Here is a 21,437-nt window from a genome sequence, read left to right as displayed (position 1 = left end):
CTGAATATCATATGGAGAGTCTCACTTACTTTATTAGTACTTATTCATCATGTGTAAGAATAACTGAAGCTGTATTTTTCTGGTTCTCTGTTGTTCAGTCCATACACTGAATACAGCCATGGCTCAGAAAATACACTATATAATCATGAAATTGAAGACTGTGCTACAGTGCACATAGGAGTCAAACGGTGATTGTATGGGAAACTGAGTTACTGGCATTTCTCAACTTTAAAATGCTTAGCTTTGCAGCCTACATAGTATAACTTCTTGTATGCCTTTTTAAAGGCAACAGTGAATTTTGTTACCTGTTGCTATAACCAAAACTGTCCAACCATGCATCGCTAGCAGGGTTTGAAACTTAAACCTGCAGCTTTGCAGGTTAAGCTCCTTAATAAGAGCAGATTTACTGCAGAGTAGATATTGAATATTCAGGAACTGAGGTCCCTCATGGGAACCTGGAGGTGAGGAAGGAGCAGCTGGCAGTGTCTTGAAGCTAGACAGTACTGGCTTACTTTTCTCTACTGACACATCCAGTTTAACAATCTTTCTATCATTTACCTTGATGGAAACCTCAAAATAAAAGAGTATTTTGTTTTGTTCTGATCATGAATAAGAGATTCCAAGAACTACTGAAATTTATTTTAGTCTAATTAACTTTTGTGGCTATTGAAGAGCAAAAAAGGTTTTCTCTTGTTTCTGACTTAAAGTAAAACGAGGGCAGAACGCTGTAGGTCTGGACCATGACCAGTCCAGACCCATGGCTGTTGCTAACTTGCAGAGCCAGGTTGATCTGGTGAAAACAGGCCAACCTGTACCTGCTAAAAGGACTAGCCGGTCTGTAGTTCATACTATGTTCTGCTGGAAGCAGAAGATGTCTCGGCATTGCACCAAAAGGGGAAACCGGCGCTGCCATCTGTTCCCCGGCTTTCAGCCCTGCTACAAAGAAAGTCCTCCTGCTATGCCTTTGAAAGACAGCTTGTAGGTGCTCCTACGGTTCTGACTTGCTCTCAAGCAGCGAGCAAGGTACCCAAGATTCAGAGGGAAGCAGGATGTAGAACACAGGTCTGGCAAAATACAGGTCAAGGAAGAGCAGGTCTAAGGCTGTGCATGTTTTCTCAGTCTTCCCAAATCAACTCTTCAGCAAATACAGCACATTACAAATTCAGCAAATTCCACTAATGCTGAGAAAGCAATCTGTTGCATGAATAAAGGCTTGAGAACTACCAAAGAGGCATTCCTGGAAATTCCACTTTACACTTTCCTCCCAAGACAGTTCTTATTTTTGGTCATGACAGTAAATTTTAATCATATTTTTTTCCTCTTTTATGAATAAGTCAAAAGAATTGCCACTCTAAATAAAGAGGTGAAAACAAAGAATGCTGATAAACAAGTATGCAAGCAAGCGGGAACACTATCACATACTTGTGCAAAAAGCACTGACATAGTTGTGCTAAATACACAGATACAGCAATGGAAGGTTGCAAGGTCCCTGGCTTCTCTTTGGTATTTTACTGAAAGTTTGAGAGACTTCAAATCTTCCCATACTTTTCTTAGGGACAATGAAGAGTGACTGATAAAACTGTGATTCAAAACACTGGCAATCAGAGGAGAAAAGGCAAATTATGGAAATGTGGGTTTAGAAATGAGGGGTTGGACTGTACCGTATCCGGCAGAAGACACCACTGAAGTAGTAAAGGAAGCACCATATGGTGGACAAGATGTGCAGTACATATTGAAAAACAGAAGAGCAAAAGTCTACAAGAAACCTGGAACACCACGGGCACCATGGCCAGGAGTATTAACAGCACAGTGCAAATATGACTGAACATGCCCATTCCTACAGTAGGAGTCTTTTAACCATTGAAGTATTTTACAGTCAAAGCAACAGCAGACTGGTCAGACCACACCTGTATTTGGAAGAAGCATCCACAGGGAACAGTATCAGAACAACCAACAGCAGTATTATTCCACTGCCCTTGAGACTCTCCACTTAGGCCCATTCTTGGCAAAGGCTTTTAACTGTAAGATCTTCACAACATCTTGATTTATGCTCATATGCTCCCTACCTCAAAGATGACCTGGTCAACAACCTGCTCACTATTACTAAATGTGAAGAAAACTGACAGCAGGAAGCGAGATCCCTTCTGCCATTCAGATACACTACCCTTGAGCAATAGTTCATTCATTTTAACAAATGTTTTTAACTATTATTTTTTTCTAAAATGTGACACCAGCAACAAGAGGTTTAGGGCTTTCCTACTCTACAAGCACTCATCTAAAAAAGGCTTAGCGTGCTATTTTTAAAGGCTAATATTCATGTCGTTTCAGCAAAAAGCTCAAATGTTGGTTTTAGACACATTTCTTCTTTTATGCCAGACAGGCCAGCTCCTCATATTCACAAAGCAACTGTGGTTCACTGAACATGTTTCCAGAATTAATTTTGACTTCCCGAGGTCAACTTTACACTGATCAATGAAAGAAACTGTGGAAAAGATTACCTTATGAAAACACACAAACTTAGCCAATCTTTAACAAAAAGAACAACTTGTAGAGCTTTCATCAAACTCAGCACTCTTCAAGGACAGCCTGTCAGCATTTGGCATATATGAACAAATCTACAGGAAATCCTTGTGCTTACTTACGTACCCTCAGCGCCACAGACGAGTCAAGTCGCTTTTATACATTCCTCTCAGTTCCCGCGTTCCCAGACATCCAATTTCTCACCACACAAGCAGAATCTTACCTGTTATTTTCTGCAACAAAGGAGATGGCTCTGGCTCATCACAAACGGCCTTAACTAGAGCCTTTTTCACCTCTTCTTCAGCTGCGTCCAGCTCTTTTCCACTTTTGATTTCTCCAACCACAGAATACATGTATATCAGCAAGACCAGGAAGTCCTCACAGGTATAATCATCTTTCGTCCTCTCACTGGAAGACTTGATCATTGGCAATAACTGGTTCAAAACACTAGGCATTTCTGACTCGCCAATAGTCTGAAAAACAGAAGGAAGATTGTGTCAGATTGCCCCCGTAGTGCTTATCAGTTGTCATCAGACATACTCCTGCCTGCACCCACAAGTTATTTCTCATTACAGCAGTGCTCATTTAATGAAACATTGTTCAATATTTGCATTCTTATTTGTCAACACATCATACTGTGACTTCTTTGCTGCTGAAATAGCGAATTTATTAGTTTCCTACAAGTTTTTTCCTAGGCACTCTTAGCACTTGAAAAGCCTGATGATTAGATCTTCTCCATGTACAAGTAAGATGAGAGGACAGGAGCATCAGCCTTCATGGTATGGGTAAAAATGGTACAAAACACAAGGTCAAACACTTCCTCTAAATTCTGGTCCTCCTCCTTGGGCCTGATTTTGTTCCTGAGCAGGGAGTTCAGAGCTCAGCTCCCATTGACTTTAATTGCTATTGCAAGCTCTTTGCGCATCTGCGAGCCTGACCTTATGCCTTCAGGTCAGAAACGCAGAAAATTAGAAACAGAGGGAACCACCTGTGAAGCATGTGATTTAAGTGACCGGCAGGGTTTCCCAGAGGAGCTGTACAACAAGGAGCAAGGACAGGGCAGCAATCACCTGCCTGGCATGTGCCCTGACCCTCTTCTCCCTCTGCCTCCTTCACAGGACACTTGCCACCTTCTGCAAGCCACGTAACAGGGGTCTTCCACGTCAAAAAAGCCTTCTTTGCTAGGCAGGTCAGGCTCATTCCCACAGCACATCCATGCTGTGAGGTAAGGCAAAAGCCATGTGGAAGCGGGGAGAAGTATGTGACCATGAAGCTGAAAGATGATCATAACGTGTATATGAGGAGAGGAGGCTGGCAGAGAAAAGGAGGGGGAAGCAGAGTATGCTCCATGTCCTAGGTCCTCAGTAGCTGAAATGGCACTTGCTTCTTCTCATCTTTGTAGGAGAGGTGTCCATACAGCTTTCCTGTGGCTGTAAAAAGGAGACTTCAGACATGAATCCCCTGAAGGGCCATGCTGACATCTGCATCACGTAACACCAGGGCTGGGGTTTAGACCCACTGTGCAGGTCTCTGCCACTCAGGACAGTGGAGTAGCTAATCGTAGCAGCAACCTGCCACCCTTGCTGTGCGCACACACACCTGCGTATCCACACACTAATTTTCTGCTGTGGGTTAGTTTGCAGCTCAGCAGTGGGACCAGGTGAGAAGCGGGACCACTGCAAGGCAAGCAGGAAGATCACAATGCTCCTGAGCAGGGAGGGAGGTGTGGGAGGAGAGAAGCACGGCCTTCCTGACTTGATATCAGTCATCAGTCGGATCCATCCAAGAGGTCTTCTGCAACACCACCCTCTATACCCTGCCCCTTGCCCTGTGAGCACCAAACAGCTCCCTGTAAAAACCTGTGAGTCAGGTTATAGTGTACAGCTGAATCTCCTATAGTCCAATAAGGCAAGTCTGCAAACATTTATTCTTGGTTGTTACTACAGTAACTTCAAACAGACTAGTTAGGCATCACAACCAATAACATACCCTTTAAATAGATTCACAGTAAGTAAATAAAACACAAAACAAACAAACCAGAGAGAGACACAGGCTTATACAATAACAAAACCATGCAACTAGGTTTATCACTGTTTTAAACTACATTAATTTAGTTCTGAGCTCCTCTCACAACTGAGTAGTTTTTTCTGAAACTTGGGCAGGGATTTCAGAGTCAAACTTCAGGAATACAGAAGCTGAAAGTTTCGCCGCCTGGCATATTCTATACAACACTTCAGGGGGTCCTGGATTTGGTTGTATTTTGTTTTAGTTGTTCTTTGACAATCTCAGAAACACTAACAAGCATCTCCTAAACTGTAATTTTTATACCTACACTGATCCACTACAGATCTCAATCATAAAGACAGCACAAGTAACTCGAGCTCTCAAGAATCTTTCTTCCAGCCTGTGCTATAGGAAACAACATTTCTGCGGACTTTGGGCACCACCCTGCTCCTGACATCCAAGTTTTGCCATGGACCCATCTTTCAAGGGACTTTAATGTGGTCAAATGCCATATTTCTATTCGAATACATACCTTAGAGAAGAATTTTCTAACTTCCCACATGCTAAACCTAACAGTAAGTGCATACTGTGGACTTGAAGTAGTAAATTACAAAGCTACAGTGGTCAAAAGCATTTGGGAGCCAAAAAGCAACATTCAGAAATCTGGGAGGGGTTGGCACCCTCTGTGTGTTTGGGCAGGGAGTGTTAAATCACACGCACAGCAGTCCAGGCGCTACTCCGCCTGGGAAGCAAGTCTATGGTGTTTGGCACCAGTCTGGCATACGCTGGCAGCTGGGCCACCCTCAAGACAAGGCTGTTGGTTCCCAAATTTTAACTGAGCCCTGCCTCAGTTCAGTATTACCTGTTCTCTTCTTGAAAAGTGACACAAACCAATTCTCATCTGTACACTAGTAACAACAAATACCAGATCATCCAGATCCTAAAATGGAAAAAGACAAAACTTCAAGGGATGCAGAGGTATGCAGCTACCAGGAAGAAGCCACCTGCAACAAACAAAAGCCTAATCAGTCCTAAAAATCCAAGAACTAAAGATTAACTCCATGTGGAGTTATTCTGGAATAGATGACAAAATTCAATCTACATTAATCTGAATTCACTTTTAAGGAGAGGCAAGCCCTACACCAGGTATTATTGCACATCATCTGCTGGCACATCATCTATTCCCCCTCTCTCCTCCCAACACACAAACTCTCTTAGTATCCCGTAGCACACTCCTGTAACAGCAAGGATGAGTTCTTGAAAGTGATACACTATTTTGCACGCACAAATTTTCCAAATGCGAGGAGCACTGAAGATGCACATGATCGTACAAATAGTACGTCAACAGCTCCTGCTTGAGGACACTATCTCCTGAAAGTACACGTGTACAGCATCTCTGGCAAATTTTCAAACACACATGATAAAAAAAAAAGGGTCTAAACTTTCAGGGTGATTTACTGAAGGGCTAAAACTCAACAACTTAAAGCAACAATTGCCACCTCTTATCTTCAAAGTAAAAATGAAAGAAGAAAAAAAATTAAAGAGCCACAATAAACCATTAACTTCAGAACGCACGTAGGGTCTTTCTGGGGTATGAACTTCTCTGGAATGTTTTTCCCTTATCTCTTGGGAAATGGCACTACAGAGGACTTCAAATGCAACTGCCAAGTTTCAGAGGCTATTTTGTCCAAACAGGCCAGTTGGACTGGAGCAAGTATTAAAAAAAAAAAAAAAAAAAAAAAAAAAAAAAAAAAAGAAGGGGGGAGGGACTTACAACCTTACTGCAGAGCACGGCTCCGCAGGGAGCTGGGAAATTTGCCTCAAACAAAATCCACTGGCAGATTGTCATTATCTGGCCACCTCTGATGATTTAGGGGCTCCCTGCACTGCCTAACAATCAATCAATTACCCTGAATGAACAACCCTAAAACACAAGTTTTAAAAATGTAACTACCCATGACCCAAATTTCCTGCTGGTTATGTTGGCCTCAGGTTAGCCCCATTCATCTACTATCAAGGGAGCCAATAAAAATAATAAAAACAGGTCAATTCTGAGCTTTCCAAAGGCTGTATAAAAACATTAAGGCAGTTTAATCCAGCACCAGCTAAGGCCCAAGCTCTAACGCCTTCTGCTCAGTTGCATTGTTTGGACATTTTAATGCTATAATCATATATTCTTCAGAATCCAGGGAGAGTTTGTGAAAGAATTTTGTTGTTTTCCACCTCTTTCCTCCACCATCCTTAGTTATTTATTTTTATAACTTAAACTGTGCAGTAATTTACTATCCCTAAGGGTAAATGAACTGACGTCAATTTGCTGATTTTTGCAAAAGGCCTGAGTTTTGGCAGATGGGAGGATACTGAAGAAAGTACAACAATTTTTTTTCAGTTTTTAAATACTGAACACAATACTGTGCTTCAAAAGTGACATTTAAACGTGACTTAAATGATCTACAGGAATTAAGAGGAAGTGTAATAAACCCAAGAAAAAATGTCTTGCATTTCTGTGAAAGTCATTATTTTCAGTATTGAATAAACCTGTAAGAATCTAAAGCCATAGCTATCATTAGACATCTTTTACACAATAGAAAACAGAGTGCGCTGGGGAGGAAGAGAAAAGGAGGGTCAGAGTTTACTTGAATTAACACGTGTCCCTGACAAAATTGAGAAGTGAACCGAGCGCTCTAATCCCTGTGCTTCCAGCCCACTGTCCTCAACACATCATTAAAAATATTAAAGCAGAAATCAACTTCAAGCAAGTGGAATTTATTTTCTTTTAAAATCCAGGAAGAAGAAGGAGATAAATCTTAAAGGACTACTTCACTATGTAAATATTCTAGTGGCTTTCTGTTTAGGAAGCAAAACATGTTTAATTCCTTCAGAGGTCGCATGAGTTAACAGAACTTTTTGGAATGGGAACCACATAGCTTTACAACAGCGAGGAATTTTATTGGGGAAAAACAAAACTAAAAAACAACCCCAAAGCCCAGCTGCAGGCAAAACTAGCAGAAGGATTAGTGCAAACTCACAAGCCCGTGGTTCATTTGCTACCCTGCACTTCTGGACCACCCTATCTAATAGAAGGTTCCTCATATTGATAACTTAGGTGGGAACAGAGGGTTCATGAGTTGGGGGATAAGCAGCTTTCCAATGTTGCTCTATCTGATTTGTCAGGTTTTACCTGGGTTTGATGTTTTGTGATTTTGCCATGCAGCGCATTAGCTTTCCCACTATCCAGACAAAGGCACACTATTCTAGCTGATAAAAGTGACAACAGCACCAAGGGAGGACCTCATAGGTATGCAAAACCAGCTCAGATCCTTCAATGGCAATAGATCTCTGCAGCAGTAGTCATCTTAGCAAAAATGAGAGGTGCTGCCAAGCTAAGGAGGAGTCTTAGTTGCCTGCAGTGCTCTGCTGACCATAAATCAAATGCTGCAGTTCTGTTACTCGCTGTCTTACACAGTTTGGCCACCTGAGATTTGGGGTTGATTGCACATAATTTCCATATGGTCAAAAAGATGTCTGTACTCCCTACTCCCAACAAAACAATAATTTCATGTATTTAGTTTTCATTAAATGGCCTATGGGTGATTAGTGTTTTGACACAATAAATCTGTAAGTACGACCTTACCACACAAATTATGTTTTTCCATATCATGCTCTAGAAATCATTATAATTCTTGACTTGGGCAGGTTTTGATAAAAACGTACCTTCTCTTTGTCTTCTCTTTACATATTTGTAAGGTATGATTGAAGAATAACCAACGCGAAACATGACACAAAAAATAAAGGTCTTCGAAGTACTACACTCTCACCCTCAATCTGTCAGTGTCAAAATATATAGCATCCAGTTATTCAGGCAGGCTACTTAAGAAGAGGATGAAATCATTTTGATAACTGAAGTCCACCGTCTGTACACTTCCTTTTGCAGGAAGTGAGTTTGGATGCCAGAAAAGCTTTAGTCTCAAACTTATGTTTCCAGCTGGGGAGGACTAACACAGCCTCGCTCTGCACGGGGAAGGAGTAAAATTTAGCCTTAGGGGAAACCAGATGAAGCATCCAGCAAACTCACAGCTTGAGAGTGGAGGTGTGACATGCTGACAGCAAATGGTCACTTCCAGTAAAAAAAAAGAAGGATAAGTCATTAAAGGTAAGGAGAAAGATCACATTGCCTTTTGTTGGGGACCAAAACAGGTTTATGAGTTAGCCCTGTCAATACCAAGAGACTTGCATCTTCCTCTCTTTAATGGCAGCATCTGTCTATTCACTTGATAGACAATACAGAAATCCACCAAGAATATGCATATAAAGAAAATAGCAGAGAACCAAACTGCTAGTGAGAGACACAGGAAACAGTAAAAGCATCTAGGATCTGTCTCCCCTGTCATTACTCTTAATGACTCCTCTGTCTTTAAAGAAATATCCCTACCAAGCCAATTCTATCTCCTGTCCCCTTTTCTGCATTTATCACGCACTCTGAGCATTGCCCCAGGAACTATATCCTCAAACTGCAGACACAATTTCCAGGCAGCCCTTGTAGACAGAGTCTTAAAATTTTAATGTAAATAAATAAAAAACAAATAAAAGAAAATGAGTAAGCCTTTTAAAGGCTATTTTTAACCTGGCTCACATTATCAAAGACACAGATTCACAGTCGTCCTACTTGCATGCTCCCCCAATTGGCCTTCATTCTTGCCTTCTCCCGACTACAACAGCCTCTTCCTTCTGTGTCTGCTGAAGTGTTTCTGTGACTGTGCGTTAAAACAAATCGTTTTACCCAGACTGGTTCTCTGCTCAGGTTTACTGCTTGGCCACAGACACACACTAGCCATGAAGGCCAAAGATTGGACCGCTTCCTTATGCAACAACATTGGCTTGAAGCCTACATGAACTAGAGTTTAAGTTTGCCAAGAGATATACAAGAAAATTATATAAATAATCACCTGCTCTTTGGATGACTTTGTCAATACACTGCCATACAGCCAGAATCTTAGTTGGTGTCTATCAGTCGACACTGCAGACATCAATAGTTCTTTGCCAATTTATACCTGCTGAATCCCTATCCATGATGTTAGCACTTACTGTAAAACATAATGATGAGTCAAAGGCAAGAAAAATTTACTTACAACATAAAGCTTTTAAAAAGCACCACATTTGTAAGCTCTTCTGGTCAGAGATTTTTTTTTAACATGTGTCTTGCACAATTCCAAACACACACCACTGACACTTAACAGCTAAGATGTGATAACAGCAAAAATATTTAAAACAAGCTGTTCAAGCCCTATCATTTCTAAAAACATAACAAAAGCAAAGCCCAGGACAGTTATTTCAGCCAATAACTCCCTAGCCCATGATCATGACCTAAGCAATTGGATTCCGCCTATAACCCATAGCCAAAGTAGTACATTCCAGTATTTTTCTTTAACCTAACTTCCTTAGGACAGAAAAAGAAATTATATTTTGAACAACATAATTAAGATTTCCTCTTACCACCTTCCTCCTGTCTTTACTGAGCACCATAGTTGTTTGACAGCAATTTCCCCTTTCAAACATCTTGCAACTTCTTCAGTTATTTTTCTTTCTTGTGTTATAAGAGGCAGATTCAGTTACTGTGTCAGAACTGTAAGACTTATACATACATTTTGAGAAAATTTAAATGCCATCACAAAAAGCTTCTAATAAGCCCACTGATACCTAATCTTCCACAGTAGAGAAATCACCTCATTCCAGTGAGTTATGCTGTCTGGTGATGTATCATTACATCACACAGTCCAGTTTTTCCCTCTCTCTTTGGAAACCATCTAAGAGTACAGCTGTGTTAAGATATTTTAATGGGTTCATGGGGGCTCAGCAGCAACAGGATACTGAAAAAAGGATATTTAATAAGTCTGGATTTTATTAGACAAAGCTCTGCAAGGATAAGGGCAATTTTACTTAAATCACTGCATGTCTGACATAAGAGACTCATCAGCAAGTTAAAAAGGGAGTACTTCCAACCTACTCAGTCAAATGCTTTTAGCTGTGATGGCTTCTGCAGACGTGCTCAGTATAAACATGAATCAGCACAGCAAAAATGGTGTCAGAAGAATGAAAAAGCAGTACAGGCACAGTCAAGGTAAAACATGCATCAGAGAAAGAGCTTCATGCTATGCATGTCAGGATTTTTTGTGTGGGTTTTTTTGAGGTTGTTTTGTTGCTTTTATAAGCCTTGGAATATTGGGGAAAATGCCAGAAGATGGTAGGGGTTCGATACTGAGAAAAGAGCCTGGGGATAACATAATATCTGAGGAGGTTAAAACTCACGTCGGCTTTGAGGAGAACAATGGGAAAGCATTCAGTCACTACAAAGCAAAGGATAAGACTCCACAGGGACAGAAAACAAATAAAAGGGGTATAAATCAAACAAAATATACTACAACCAAATCAGTCATTCAATAGTGCAGACCATATCTGCAGAAGGAGGGGATTCTATCTCGGGAGATGGTTACCGAAAAAGATTTGAGATATGCTTTGGACAAAGAAAAGGACATGAATCCCTGCTTAGATCACTAGCTGTAACCCTCCAGGTTTGAAGAACAGATGGCCCAGAGGGGATAAAAGGTCTAAAAAATCACAAGTGGACTAGAGAAGGCAGGTAGGGATTAATTGCTTACTCTGTCCCAACACAAGAACTAAAGGGCAATAAACAAAGCTGGTAAGAGCCGGTTTAAAAGGCAAATCAAACAGAGGTAGTTCTTCATGCAATTTGCTCAGATGTGGAACTCTTTGCCAAAGGTTCTTGTGCTTGCTAAATTCTAGTTGGGTTCACAAAGATGATGGGAAAACTCAGAGAGGAAAAAATTTCCGTCAAATATTAGTAAATACACAGAAAACACATGTGTTCCAGAACTCAAAATGGTCAGAGCTGGGAGAGTATCACATAAACTTTTCCTCTTCTCTTAATCTTCTGTAGGCAGCTGCTTTTGAGTATGCTTAGAAAAAGCAAACTAGCTCAGCTACATTTTTGATCGGATACAGAATGGATATATTTACCTCAAAGCCATATCAAAAGGACCGATCTAACTATAAAATACAGTATCCAGGGGAAAGAAGTAGGGGAGCAGGTTTATTACAGTATGTAGCACTGTCAGGATTAACTCCGACGTGTCATGCCCAGTTCCAGTGTCCACATTTCTAAGAAGCTGTGGAAAACTAGATATATGGAGTGTGTTACAGAACAACTGAAAGAATAGATTTCTTCAGAGTGAGACAGCTGGCTTATCAAAAGGAAGAATAACAGTTTATGTACATCTCTTCAGGCAGAAGAAAATTTCAGAGTAGGAGACAGCTCTTGAACCTAGTCAAGAAAGGCGCAAGAGAAACACAGGAAGTTGAAACTATGATTTTTCCAGTTCTCAAGTCAGTGGAGATCCTCTCAGTGGCATGCGTATTTCAGATAGACTTTGGAGAGTGAAAGGACAGAAAACAAGCAGAAAGCACCGTTTGGCACAGTGCTTAATTGCAGTGAAAAGAATTGTGAACTGCAAGGGAAAAATAATTTATAATTAGCAGAAAGGATAAAGGTAACACATACTGAAATACTGGACATGCTGTGAGGGCTGGCACACAGCAGTAAGTTATAAAAGGAGACTGACAGTCAAAATAACCCCATCTTGTGCCTCTTCCTCCACATCCTTGCCTTCTGAGGTACCTCTTCTCCCTCAGCCCTTTATATCATCCTTCACTCCTAGGTCAGTCTAACATCAGATGTCCCAGAAACTCCTCAGGGTTGCAGGGAAACCTCCTGACTTTTGGTCAGTCCATGGTGGCCATTGGTACCAGAAATGAAAGAATGAGATGGCCTGGGACAAGGGCAAAATGGGAAAAGAAGTCTTAACCCTAATGGGTTAAAAACAAACATGATTGTTTGGGTTCATTTGAAAGAAATGTGTTTTCTTGTTGCTGTTGGCTTTTTGTGTGTGTGTTACCTCACCGTCAAACATTAAACAAATCCAGTCAACTTCTGCCTCTGTAAGTTTGATACTAACAGACAATCAGGAAATCTATCATACATTGCCACAAGCACCAATGCCACTTTGCCCCAAAGCATTGTACAAATCATGTTTCCAACTAAGTTACTGCCAAACACACACCTGAAAGCTTTTAGCGATGCTTAAGAGATCATATTATTACATAAAATATGCTGAATAAGGGTACTATTTGGCTAAAACATACCCCATTTCACAGCATCCCTGGGATTCAACTTTTTGTGGACAATTTCAATGGAAATGGATGTAGATCTGAGCAAAGCAGCATCCTTTCGCCCCAATCCTTTTCTTCTGTCCCCTTTCTTAAAAAATCAACCTAGGAATCTTAGTGAAAATCTATCACTAAGGTAAACATACCTGCCAAAAAACACTGGAATTTACCAAAATACTATGAATTGAAACTGCTATGAGTCAAGATGCTGGAAAGCCATTTAAAATGTCAACTTGCATGAAACAGCCATATAAGACTAGATACTGGATCACATTACCGCATTTTACAGATACAAATTTAAACAGTAGCTAACTTTGAAATATTTTACATTGTCTTTAAAATATTTTATACCTTGTTATGCAGATAGACAAAGACATAATATATAACATAAACCACAAAGCAAAAATATATGGACATGGGAGGTTTGCACAGAAGATCCCACTGCTCTGCCCACAGTCCCGGCTGGAACCACAGGAAGGAGACAGAACAGCAACACAAAGACACGCGAAGGCAGATTATCAGTCCACTGCAGAGCACCATGGCTGTTAATCAGTACAGTGAATGTTGTCACAATAGAGTACTGACATTTCTAGCCCTTGTACAAGGCTCGCCATGCTTTAAACAGGATTCAGGCTTTCATGGTGATTAAAGGCAGATGTCACACGCATGAGTAAGTTTGTAACTTATGAGCCCCTCATTCATTTTTGTGTGTGGAAGGAATCTTTCATTGGCAGGACATCTTCACTGGAAGATGCTCCTTGTGGCATGATTTGCACAAGGAAGAACACCTTCCTTCCCTTTTTTTAGGTTGGGAAGAATAAGACAAGCGTAAGTATACAACTACATCTCATTTCATCCTATGAAACGCATCAGGTTAAAACCTTAATTTTCCTGTCCAGTTTTCCACTGCCATTAGAAACTAATCAGGTCATCATCTTTCGGAGAGCAGCAGATGGCAGAAACAACAGTGATATTTTAAAGTAAAGGATGCATGTTTTTTTCCATATAAATGTGCAAGAACAGTAGCTGCAATGACTACTGATCATACATCTAGTACAAAACATCAAGGGAAATTCGGATATAGGTAAAATGGCAATTATTTTTCCACTGTGATAATGCAAGGGGATGAAAATTCTGAAATCCCGTTTTTCTTTTAATCTTCTCATCCCATCCTGGAAATCTCTTCCTGCTCTAAAAGCTAACAGTTCTCTTTTCAAGCACAATTTAACTCGACTGCCTATGAACTGTTCCTTCAGCTCCTTAACCAAGCAGGAATCCTCAACGCTGGTATTCATATGCAGTGGTGCACAGACGGCACACCCCAAGCTGGGCACGCCTGTGCATGGGTATACAACTTTATATAGTTATACACCGGTTATTAGAAAGTATATCCAACACCTGCTTTTCAGTCGTGATGCTCCACGCCCATCAGCCCAGTGCCCTTCCCACAACTTGCATGCAGCAAGTCCTCTCCTTTTTCGGCTCCTTTCAGTGCTTCCATCATCCCCCCAGGCACCAGGCTGTGCTGAGTGGCACTGGCAGTGGTTTTGCAGCTGGTTCCTTGCTCTGGATGGAGAAGATGTCGGGCTGCTCTCCCACTGCCAGCTGCAAGGGCCATGTGAGGGCATCCTGGCTGCCAGATTGCTCCTGACGCAGCTCCTCTCCGTCCGTTTGTCCAGCACAAGCTACAACTAGGAAAACAATCCCGGCTTTCTGTCCCCCTGGGATTTCCCTCCCACTCAGCCGAACGCCTGAGTCAGCATAACTGTCCCTCATGATATCACATTTGTGCAAAGGGAGCTGACTGGAGCACAGGACATCTGGTCCCAATATCTAAAAACACTTAAATCATGCATGTCATTCCAAACATTTAAGGACTTCAGAAGTTTTCAGTTACTTCCATATAGATTTCCTAGCTGCTTCATACAGAAAGGATTTCTCTGAAGACCTGTGGAAATTAATATTCTGTGCCATTTTAACTAGAAAAAAAAAAACAGCCTTAAAGATAAGCCCAGATGTGTCTTAGGTTACCTTTATATTAAGTATTTTTTAAAATTATTCCAGGAGAATACCAAAATGTGCTGAGTTATAACACTTAACATTCAGATTTCAATAATGGGTGAAAAAAAGGTGGCTGTAAGTGCAATGTTAAAAAGACCCAAAACAAACCCAACAAAAAAAACCCCCACAAATTCCGTTGTATATGCTAGATGGTGAGGTACCAAGGTATTTTCTAGTTCCCCATTGTGCTTTTTGGTAGGAGAGAAAAGAGGCATGGCCCAGTGGTCAAGGCACCAGACTGAGACTCCAGAGGCGCTCACGTCCATCTCTGACTGCAAGCTTCTTGCTTGTTCTCCACCTGCAACCAGCGGTAGCTTCCTCATGCTACCAAGCGTTAATTCAGGTGCTCTGCTAGTCTGATGCTGAGTCCCAGGTACAAGTCAGTGCACCACATAATTCCCTTTGCAGTCTCCACATGGACTGCAAATCATGGTACGTTGATGCCAATACAGCAGAGGCACACTCTGTGAGCCCGCTGCAGCCTATTTAGTTTGAGTACCAATAGTCATCAAGCTGTTGCAGGATGGAACTCACTATTAACTGACTTCTTTTCCAAAAGCCAAGGATGGGTATGTCTATCTACCTTACAGTCTCTATTGCACATATCTCTTGTACGACAGAAAATATAGCACTTTGATATAATTTCTATTCCTCTTATCTGGCTCCCCACACCTTCAGGTTGGAGTGCTTCCAGCTTCTACCACACATGTCTTCTACTGCAGTGTACGCATACCACTGTAACAACAGAAACACACTGGCAGCTACTAGAAAATATTTTACCCCCTTCACAGCACAGAAAGCTCACAATTTTCTAACACGCTGCTTGTCAGTCCGCTCTTAGGACAGGAGAATCAGACACTCGTGGCATAAGTGATATTCCGCATGGAGACACAATGGCAGCACAAAAGAAGAGGTATGAGAAACCACAGTTTGAATGAGAGAATCCAGAGGATCTTGGTTATATGTTACAACTCACAAAATAGTTTAAGTCATTTATCTGAGACTTGGATCCTATTTTGGAAGGCAGGCTAGTATTACAAAGCTCTTTTAGACACTGTTTATTAACATCAAAATGAAATATGAAAAGCACTTTCTGTTAAATCCAGGATTTGGACAACTCTTCTAACATGTACCCTAAATGAACAAAGTAAAATGGTATTGCAACAGCTAGAAATAAAATTGTGTGTTAACACTAAAAATAAAAACAGATTTTTTTTACTGCACCAATGTATGTTTAATCCTTCTAAAAATAAATTTTCAAAATAACATCATCACAATTCAGTTATCCCCAAATGTTACAATACGAGTAGCTACTCCAGCCGTCAGCTGGGACCCTCATGTCCCAGACTACTTTCTTAGTTTTACTGGAGCAACCATTCCAACCTTTCCCAGCAGACGGTTCTGCAGGCCCTAGCAAAGATCACAAAACTCACAAAATTTCTATGCTACTGTTTAAGAACGGCAGCATGCACCGGGGAAGGGGGGTGGGTGGAGATAAATCTAGACACAGTTGTTTTCTCTTTAAAATTTCACTTTTTGTTAATAACCACTACAAAAAACCTAGACCTGTCTCAAGACAATCTTTTCTCCGGCCTCCAAATAATCCCCCTTTGCCACCTCAGTTATTGCCACTTTTGTCAGATCCCAACAAATTACTGCTTGGTGGTCTCGCTGTTCTACCCAGAGCCGTATTTTAATTAGTCAGAGCATTGAGAAAAGATTATTGTACAAATATTGGCGAATCTTCAAACAAGAGTACATGCTGTCCATTTTATTCACAATGAAAAAGCTCTTAAAGAGATTTTGATAAAGATTTGCCTCCTGCTTGCAGCCCACATTTGTAATGTTTATATAAGTGGGGGATATAAATCTTTTTCAAATGAACCCCACAGTTTTTAAACCAGCCTTATTATAAACTGCCTGTTTCCGTTTTGCCTGCCTAAGCAAGCAATGCAGAGCCTGCTCGGGATAGACTGGAACTAATTTAATGTGCTCCAGGTTTAATCCCCATCCTCCCAGCTTTTACTGGCAGATTTTACACAGAGGACTACTGCTGACTTTAACAATGATTCATGTGATAAGTGGGTTTTGATTTGTTTTTCCACATCAGAAAACATGCAACAGAAATGCCACCAAAATCATTTTAATAAAACATGACTGAGTCGGAGATAGATTTAAAAAAAAATATAATGTTTAAACTTTGACACAAGAACTGTTTCTCCGCACTTAACAGTGCTCTGAAATTATTAAGGTGAATTACTAGCTTGCTTTACGCAAAAGAAAAGTCTGCAGGCCTCGACATTGGCCTTGGAAGGACGCCAAGGCACGCCGCCGCACCTCGCCAACACTGGACGGCACGACGGAGATTCGTAATTTAAAACGCAAAAGAGCGGGACAGAAACAAAACCATGGCTTCTCACCCGGCCCGAAGCGGCACCGCGCGTTACTCCTCCTGCAGGGTTTGAAGCGAGTTAAAAACTGCCGTTTGAAACGGCCCGTCACGGCGAGGCCCGGCCTGGCAGGGCCCGGGCTGGCAGGGCCCGGCCTGGCGCGACGGCGGGGCCCGGCCCGGCGAGGCCCGTCACGGCGAGGCCCGGCCCGGCGCGGCGGCGGGGCCCCGGCAGGTGGCAATGTTGGAACGCCGGAGGGAAGGGAGCCGCGGCCTGGAAACCCGATCCAGGCTGAACTTCAGCCTTCTGCAGCAATTACCCGAAGATGGCGAAAATTCTGCTACGTTACTACTTGGAAGGCGCTTCTTTCTCTCTCTCTTTTTTTTTTTTTTTTAATTTTTTTAAATTCGCAGGAGGAAAACATGTCCATTAACACTGAACACTGAAAAAGAGACAGCCTTTATAGAAGTCATACATGTTTATTTTTACAAAATGTAGCTGTATTACTGACTGCAGAGACCATAGAGGTGGTACTATTTTGCAATCATCTTCCTGTGTACCGAATTCCTTGCTCATTTACATAAACCAGATGTTTCTCTGACAAACCAAATTCCTCAAAGAAAAAACAGAAGTCGCTATACACTTCTTATCTGAAATGAAAGATGATGTGAATATACTGCACCAATGTTCCATTGGCCACTGAAGGCAAACGTATATGGTAAGTGCAACAGTTTTCCTCTATTTAGCAGAACTTTTATGACGGCTTAGGTGATCCTTCGCAGGAGCATTAGAAAAGAAAAATGAAACTACTTAGATTATATTCACTGCCTTCAATGGCTTTTACTCCCCTTGGGGAAGACAGCTAAATTTCTTTGCCAGATCCTGACACTTAAACCAGTCCACTGAGTGGACAAATACTCTAAAAAACATTGATCCATATTCCTCATTCCTGCAGGAGAACTGGCTCCTGGAGTCTTTCTTCCTGGTACCCAATTCCCAGAGGATTATGAAAGGAGCAAGAAGAATGATTATTTAACTATTTTAGTGATCTTTCGAAACTCACCACCTTTCGGTACACATGGCTAAACTGAAGGACATGGGGAATACATATTTGCTATTACCAAAAGAAGAAACAATAATCAGAAGAAATTTCTACAATCCCTCAGTTACCCCTAATTCTTCTTACTGCCTTTATCAAAATTTTACTAAATTTTTGGATTACTATAGCAACAACATCTTACAGTTAAGCTGAAAGGCTGAATTCATGGAAGATGCCTGAACGTTACACTCATTACTCACCTAATCTTATGGAACATACCCTTATCTGCCAAATACTCCCAAATACGTGAATCCACTAACTTTTGGTGTGGAGCTATCAAAATCCTGGTAAGAAGGGCAAATCCTCATCTTAAATTGCACAGAGCAATGCTGCATTCACAGTAAGAGCAAAACATTCAGCCTGAGAATAACGTGTCAGTACTTGAACAACAACCAACCAGAATAATAACCCAAACATCAGGAAAAGAGCAAAGCAAGAGTACAGGCGTGGCCGTGAAATTTAGAACAGGCTTTGAAGGTGCAGCTACGAGTATGGAAACAACACAGCCAAGGCAACTTTGATGGTGGCAATGGCAAAACAATGAGAAAAGTAATTTCTTCACTTGAGAATATTTTGGGACTACTGGGATGTCCAAACTTGCCCTGTATCCTGAGATCGAGGTATCAATGGGATTTGCAAGAGCTTACCTGACTTTGAGCGGTAAGCAGTTCTCCTGGGAAACAGCACAGCCATTTTCTTTTCCTAGCCCTTTGCAGCACAGACTAGCAAATACTGAGCCAACTGCAAAATAACCCAGAATTGGTCCTAAAGGATCACTCTGCTAGTTCTCATCCTTAAATGAGATTACACATTTCACTGGCCACCAATCTCACCTAAAAATACCATGAACTTATTAGACAAGGTTTTTAAATCTCAGTGTACAACCACTTGAGAAAGTTATGTGGTGACTTATAGAATTGAATCAACATACCTCAGAATGACACATTACACTTAACCTTTACTGTCTATCCTTTTAAGGGACACTGTGGCCCTAAAAGAGCCGCATGGTCCTCGTACATAGCAGCAGTGTTTCCCTTTCCTGACAACAGCAGGACACTGCCACAAAGCCAACAGTTCTCACATCTGAACACTGGTGCACTGACCACTGGGAAGGGTCTTTGAAACTACTGTCAAAAGGCCCACATCCACAAAATCTACGCTGGCTGTCTCAAAATCCTCTGTACTTAAGTCCCCACTTTCTAGCAAAAATGATTACATGAACATGATCATGTATAAAAGGATAAACATCTATCTGCACACCAAACCTCCTGCCAACACAGCCAGAAAAATTGACATGTATAACTGGGGAAAGAAAAATAAAATACTATTTTGGCTCCATTCCTCTGGTACTGTAAGCTGCAACCAGCAGGGAGCCTTCGAAAGACACAAGTCTTTCAACACAAAACAAAGCCTTCAAAATCACAAGTTCTCTCCACATAAAATAACATGGCATCATCATATGCCATATGAATAAATTTAATATTTATATTAAACTATAGAATTTATTAATTAATATATATTTGATATAAATATGAAATTTAACTCAGTCTGCAACAGCTTTCCCCAAAAGTCTTACTATGTAAATAAATAAATTAACAAACAAAGAGAATCAGCATGACTGGTCCACCATTTCAACACTACAAAACAAGAACAAGTCTAAGACAGCATTTATACCTTTTTATTTTTTTTTTAATTAATGGAAAAAAAATAAACCCCTCACAGTATCTCTCGAAAAGATCACTCGTGCAGTTTGTTCCCAATGCTCATCAGTAACACACGCTAATTTCCAGCAAAGGTTCACTTTACACATCTGTATCACAGGGGATGGCTGAAGCCAGGCCCACAGCTACGTAATTAAATTCAGCGTTTTCATCTTAGAGCAAGGGCCAGATTGATAGCACAGTGAAGCAAACCCACTTATCTACACAACTGATAAAGTAAGGTATGCAAAAGCTCAAGAGGTTAGGGGGTAGCCCAAGCTCCCTTCCTACTCAATCTCTGCCAATTTGGCATCAATTAGACCCCTAAGAACGAGATTGATATTCTCAACTTACTTTGTTTGTGCCATGAACACCTAGGATGTGATTATGCTTTTAAATCAATGATACAAAATGACAAAATTTCCTTGATTATTGCTTATTAAAAAAAAGTGTCAAACTGATTCTTCTAACCACATGTCTGATATTTCTTGAATAATCAGTTACGATCATTGCCCGACTGCACTATCTGTGACACGCTACTTTATCTTTTAAATAAAGATGTAGTTTGCCAGCTCCAAAACTAACTTCACAACCTCAGGACTTCATACTGTTGGTGGAATTTTAGTACTATTTCTACCAGGTTTCCAACTTTCCAGAACTTAACTTTTATATTTAAAGCTATCAGCTCCCGAAGAACAAAACTCTCTCAAGGGATATTGTACAGAAACTTTGTAAAAAATCACGCTGCAAAATATAAACAGCTGTAAAAATTAAAATATCAAGTCAATTTTCCTGATAGTCCCTAGAGTGTGTATTTTGTTCATAATAAGCTGTAGATGTGTGAAGAAATGAATAAGAAACATCACGTATTTTTCTCAGGAAGTTTTTCCCCAACAGATTTTTGTCAGGATGGCTCTCCTGGTCTGTATAACATCCTTTACGTCTCGCTCTTCCATGGCTGCTACATTATTTAGCTAGTAGACTGGTGAATTATGAGGTTACGAATAATGTGATGTTTGGTATTTATATGAAGACTACACTTAAAATGTTTTTTTGGAAGAAATGCAAAAGCAGTTTGCTTCTCAACAAAAAAACAAAAGCACATGCTGGAACAGACATGGAAGGATAAGGGATGACATCTACCAACAGTGAAGAGCACTTGGAAGTTCTGCAATGGGTGGGGAAAAGTTGGGAAGGGCGGCAGTTAGAAATGTTTTGGAAGAAGAAAACATTTTTTTGGGTGAAAGTTAATTTTTACTGTGCCAATCACAATTTAAGTTAAATTCAAGTTTATTTTTCCTCATTCGGTTTATGATCTCATCTAGTCATCAAGGATGATTGATGATGTTTCAGGATTTGGGCCTTTGCCAGTTGCAAATAAAAGGAAATTATTTATTTTTCTTTAGCGCTATACTGCTGCCA

General features: G+C 40.8%; 1 protein-coding gene across 1 annotated transcript in view; it reads right to left on the bottom strand.

Annotated features, from left to right (window-relative positions):
* The window catches only part of SCFD2 (sec1 family domain containing 2), a gene marked incomplete at both ends in the record, with an annotated part of 200,479 nt that overhangs the window by 109,611 nt on the left and 69,431 nt on the right, over positions 1–21,437 (bottom strand). Inside the window, one exon of the mRNA XM_081999658.1 lies at positions 2,744–2,993. Coding sequence (XP_081855784.1) covers positions 2,744–2,993 — 250 coding nt within the window. The remainder of the gene's footprint in view (positions 1–2,743; positions 2,994–21,437) is intronic.

Source organism: Phaethon aethereus, assembly GCF_964289735.1.
Source record: "Phaethon aethereus genome assembly, chromosome: 4".
NCBI lineage: Eukaryota > Metazoa > Chordata > Aves > Phaethontiformes > Phaethontidae > Phaethon > Phaethon aethereus.
Note: the sequence above shows the minus strand (reverse complement) of the source record. Positions and strands in the feature narration are given on the sequence as shown.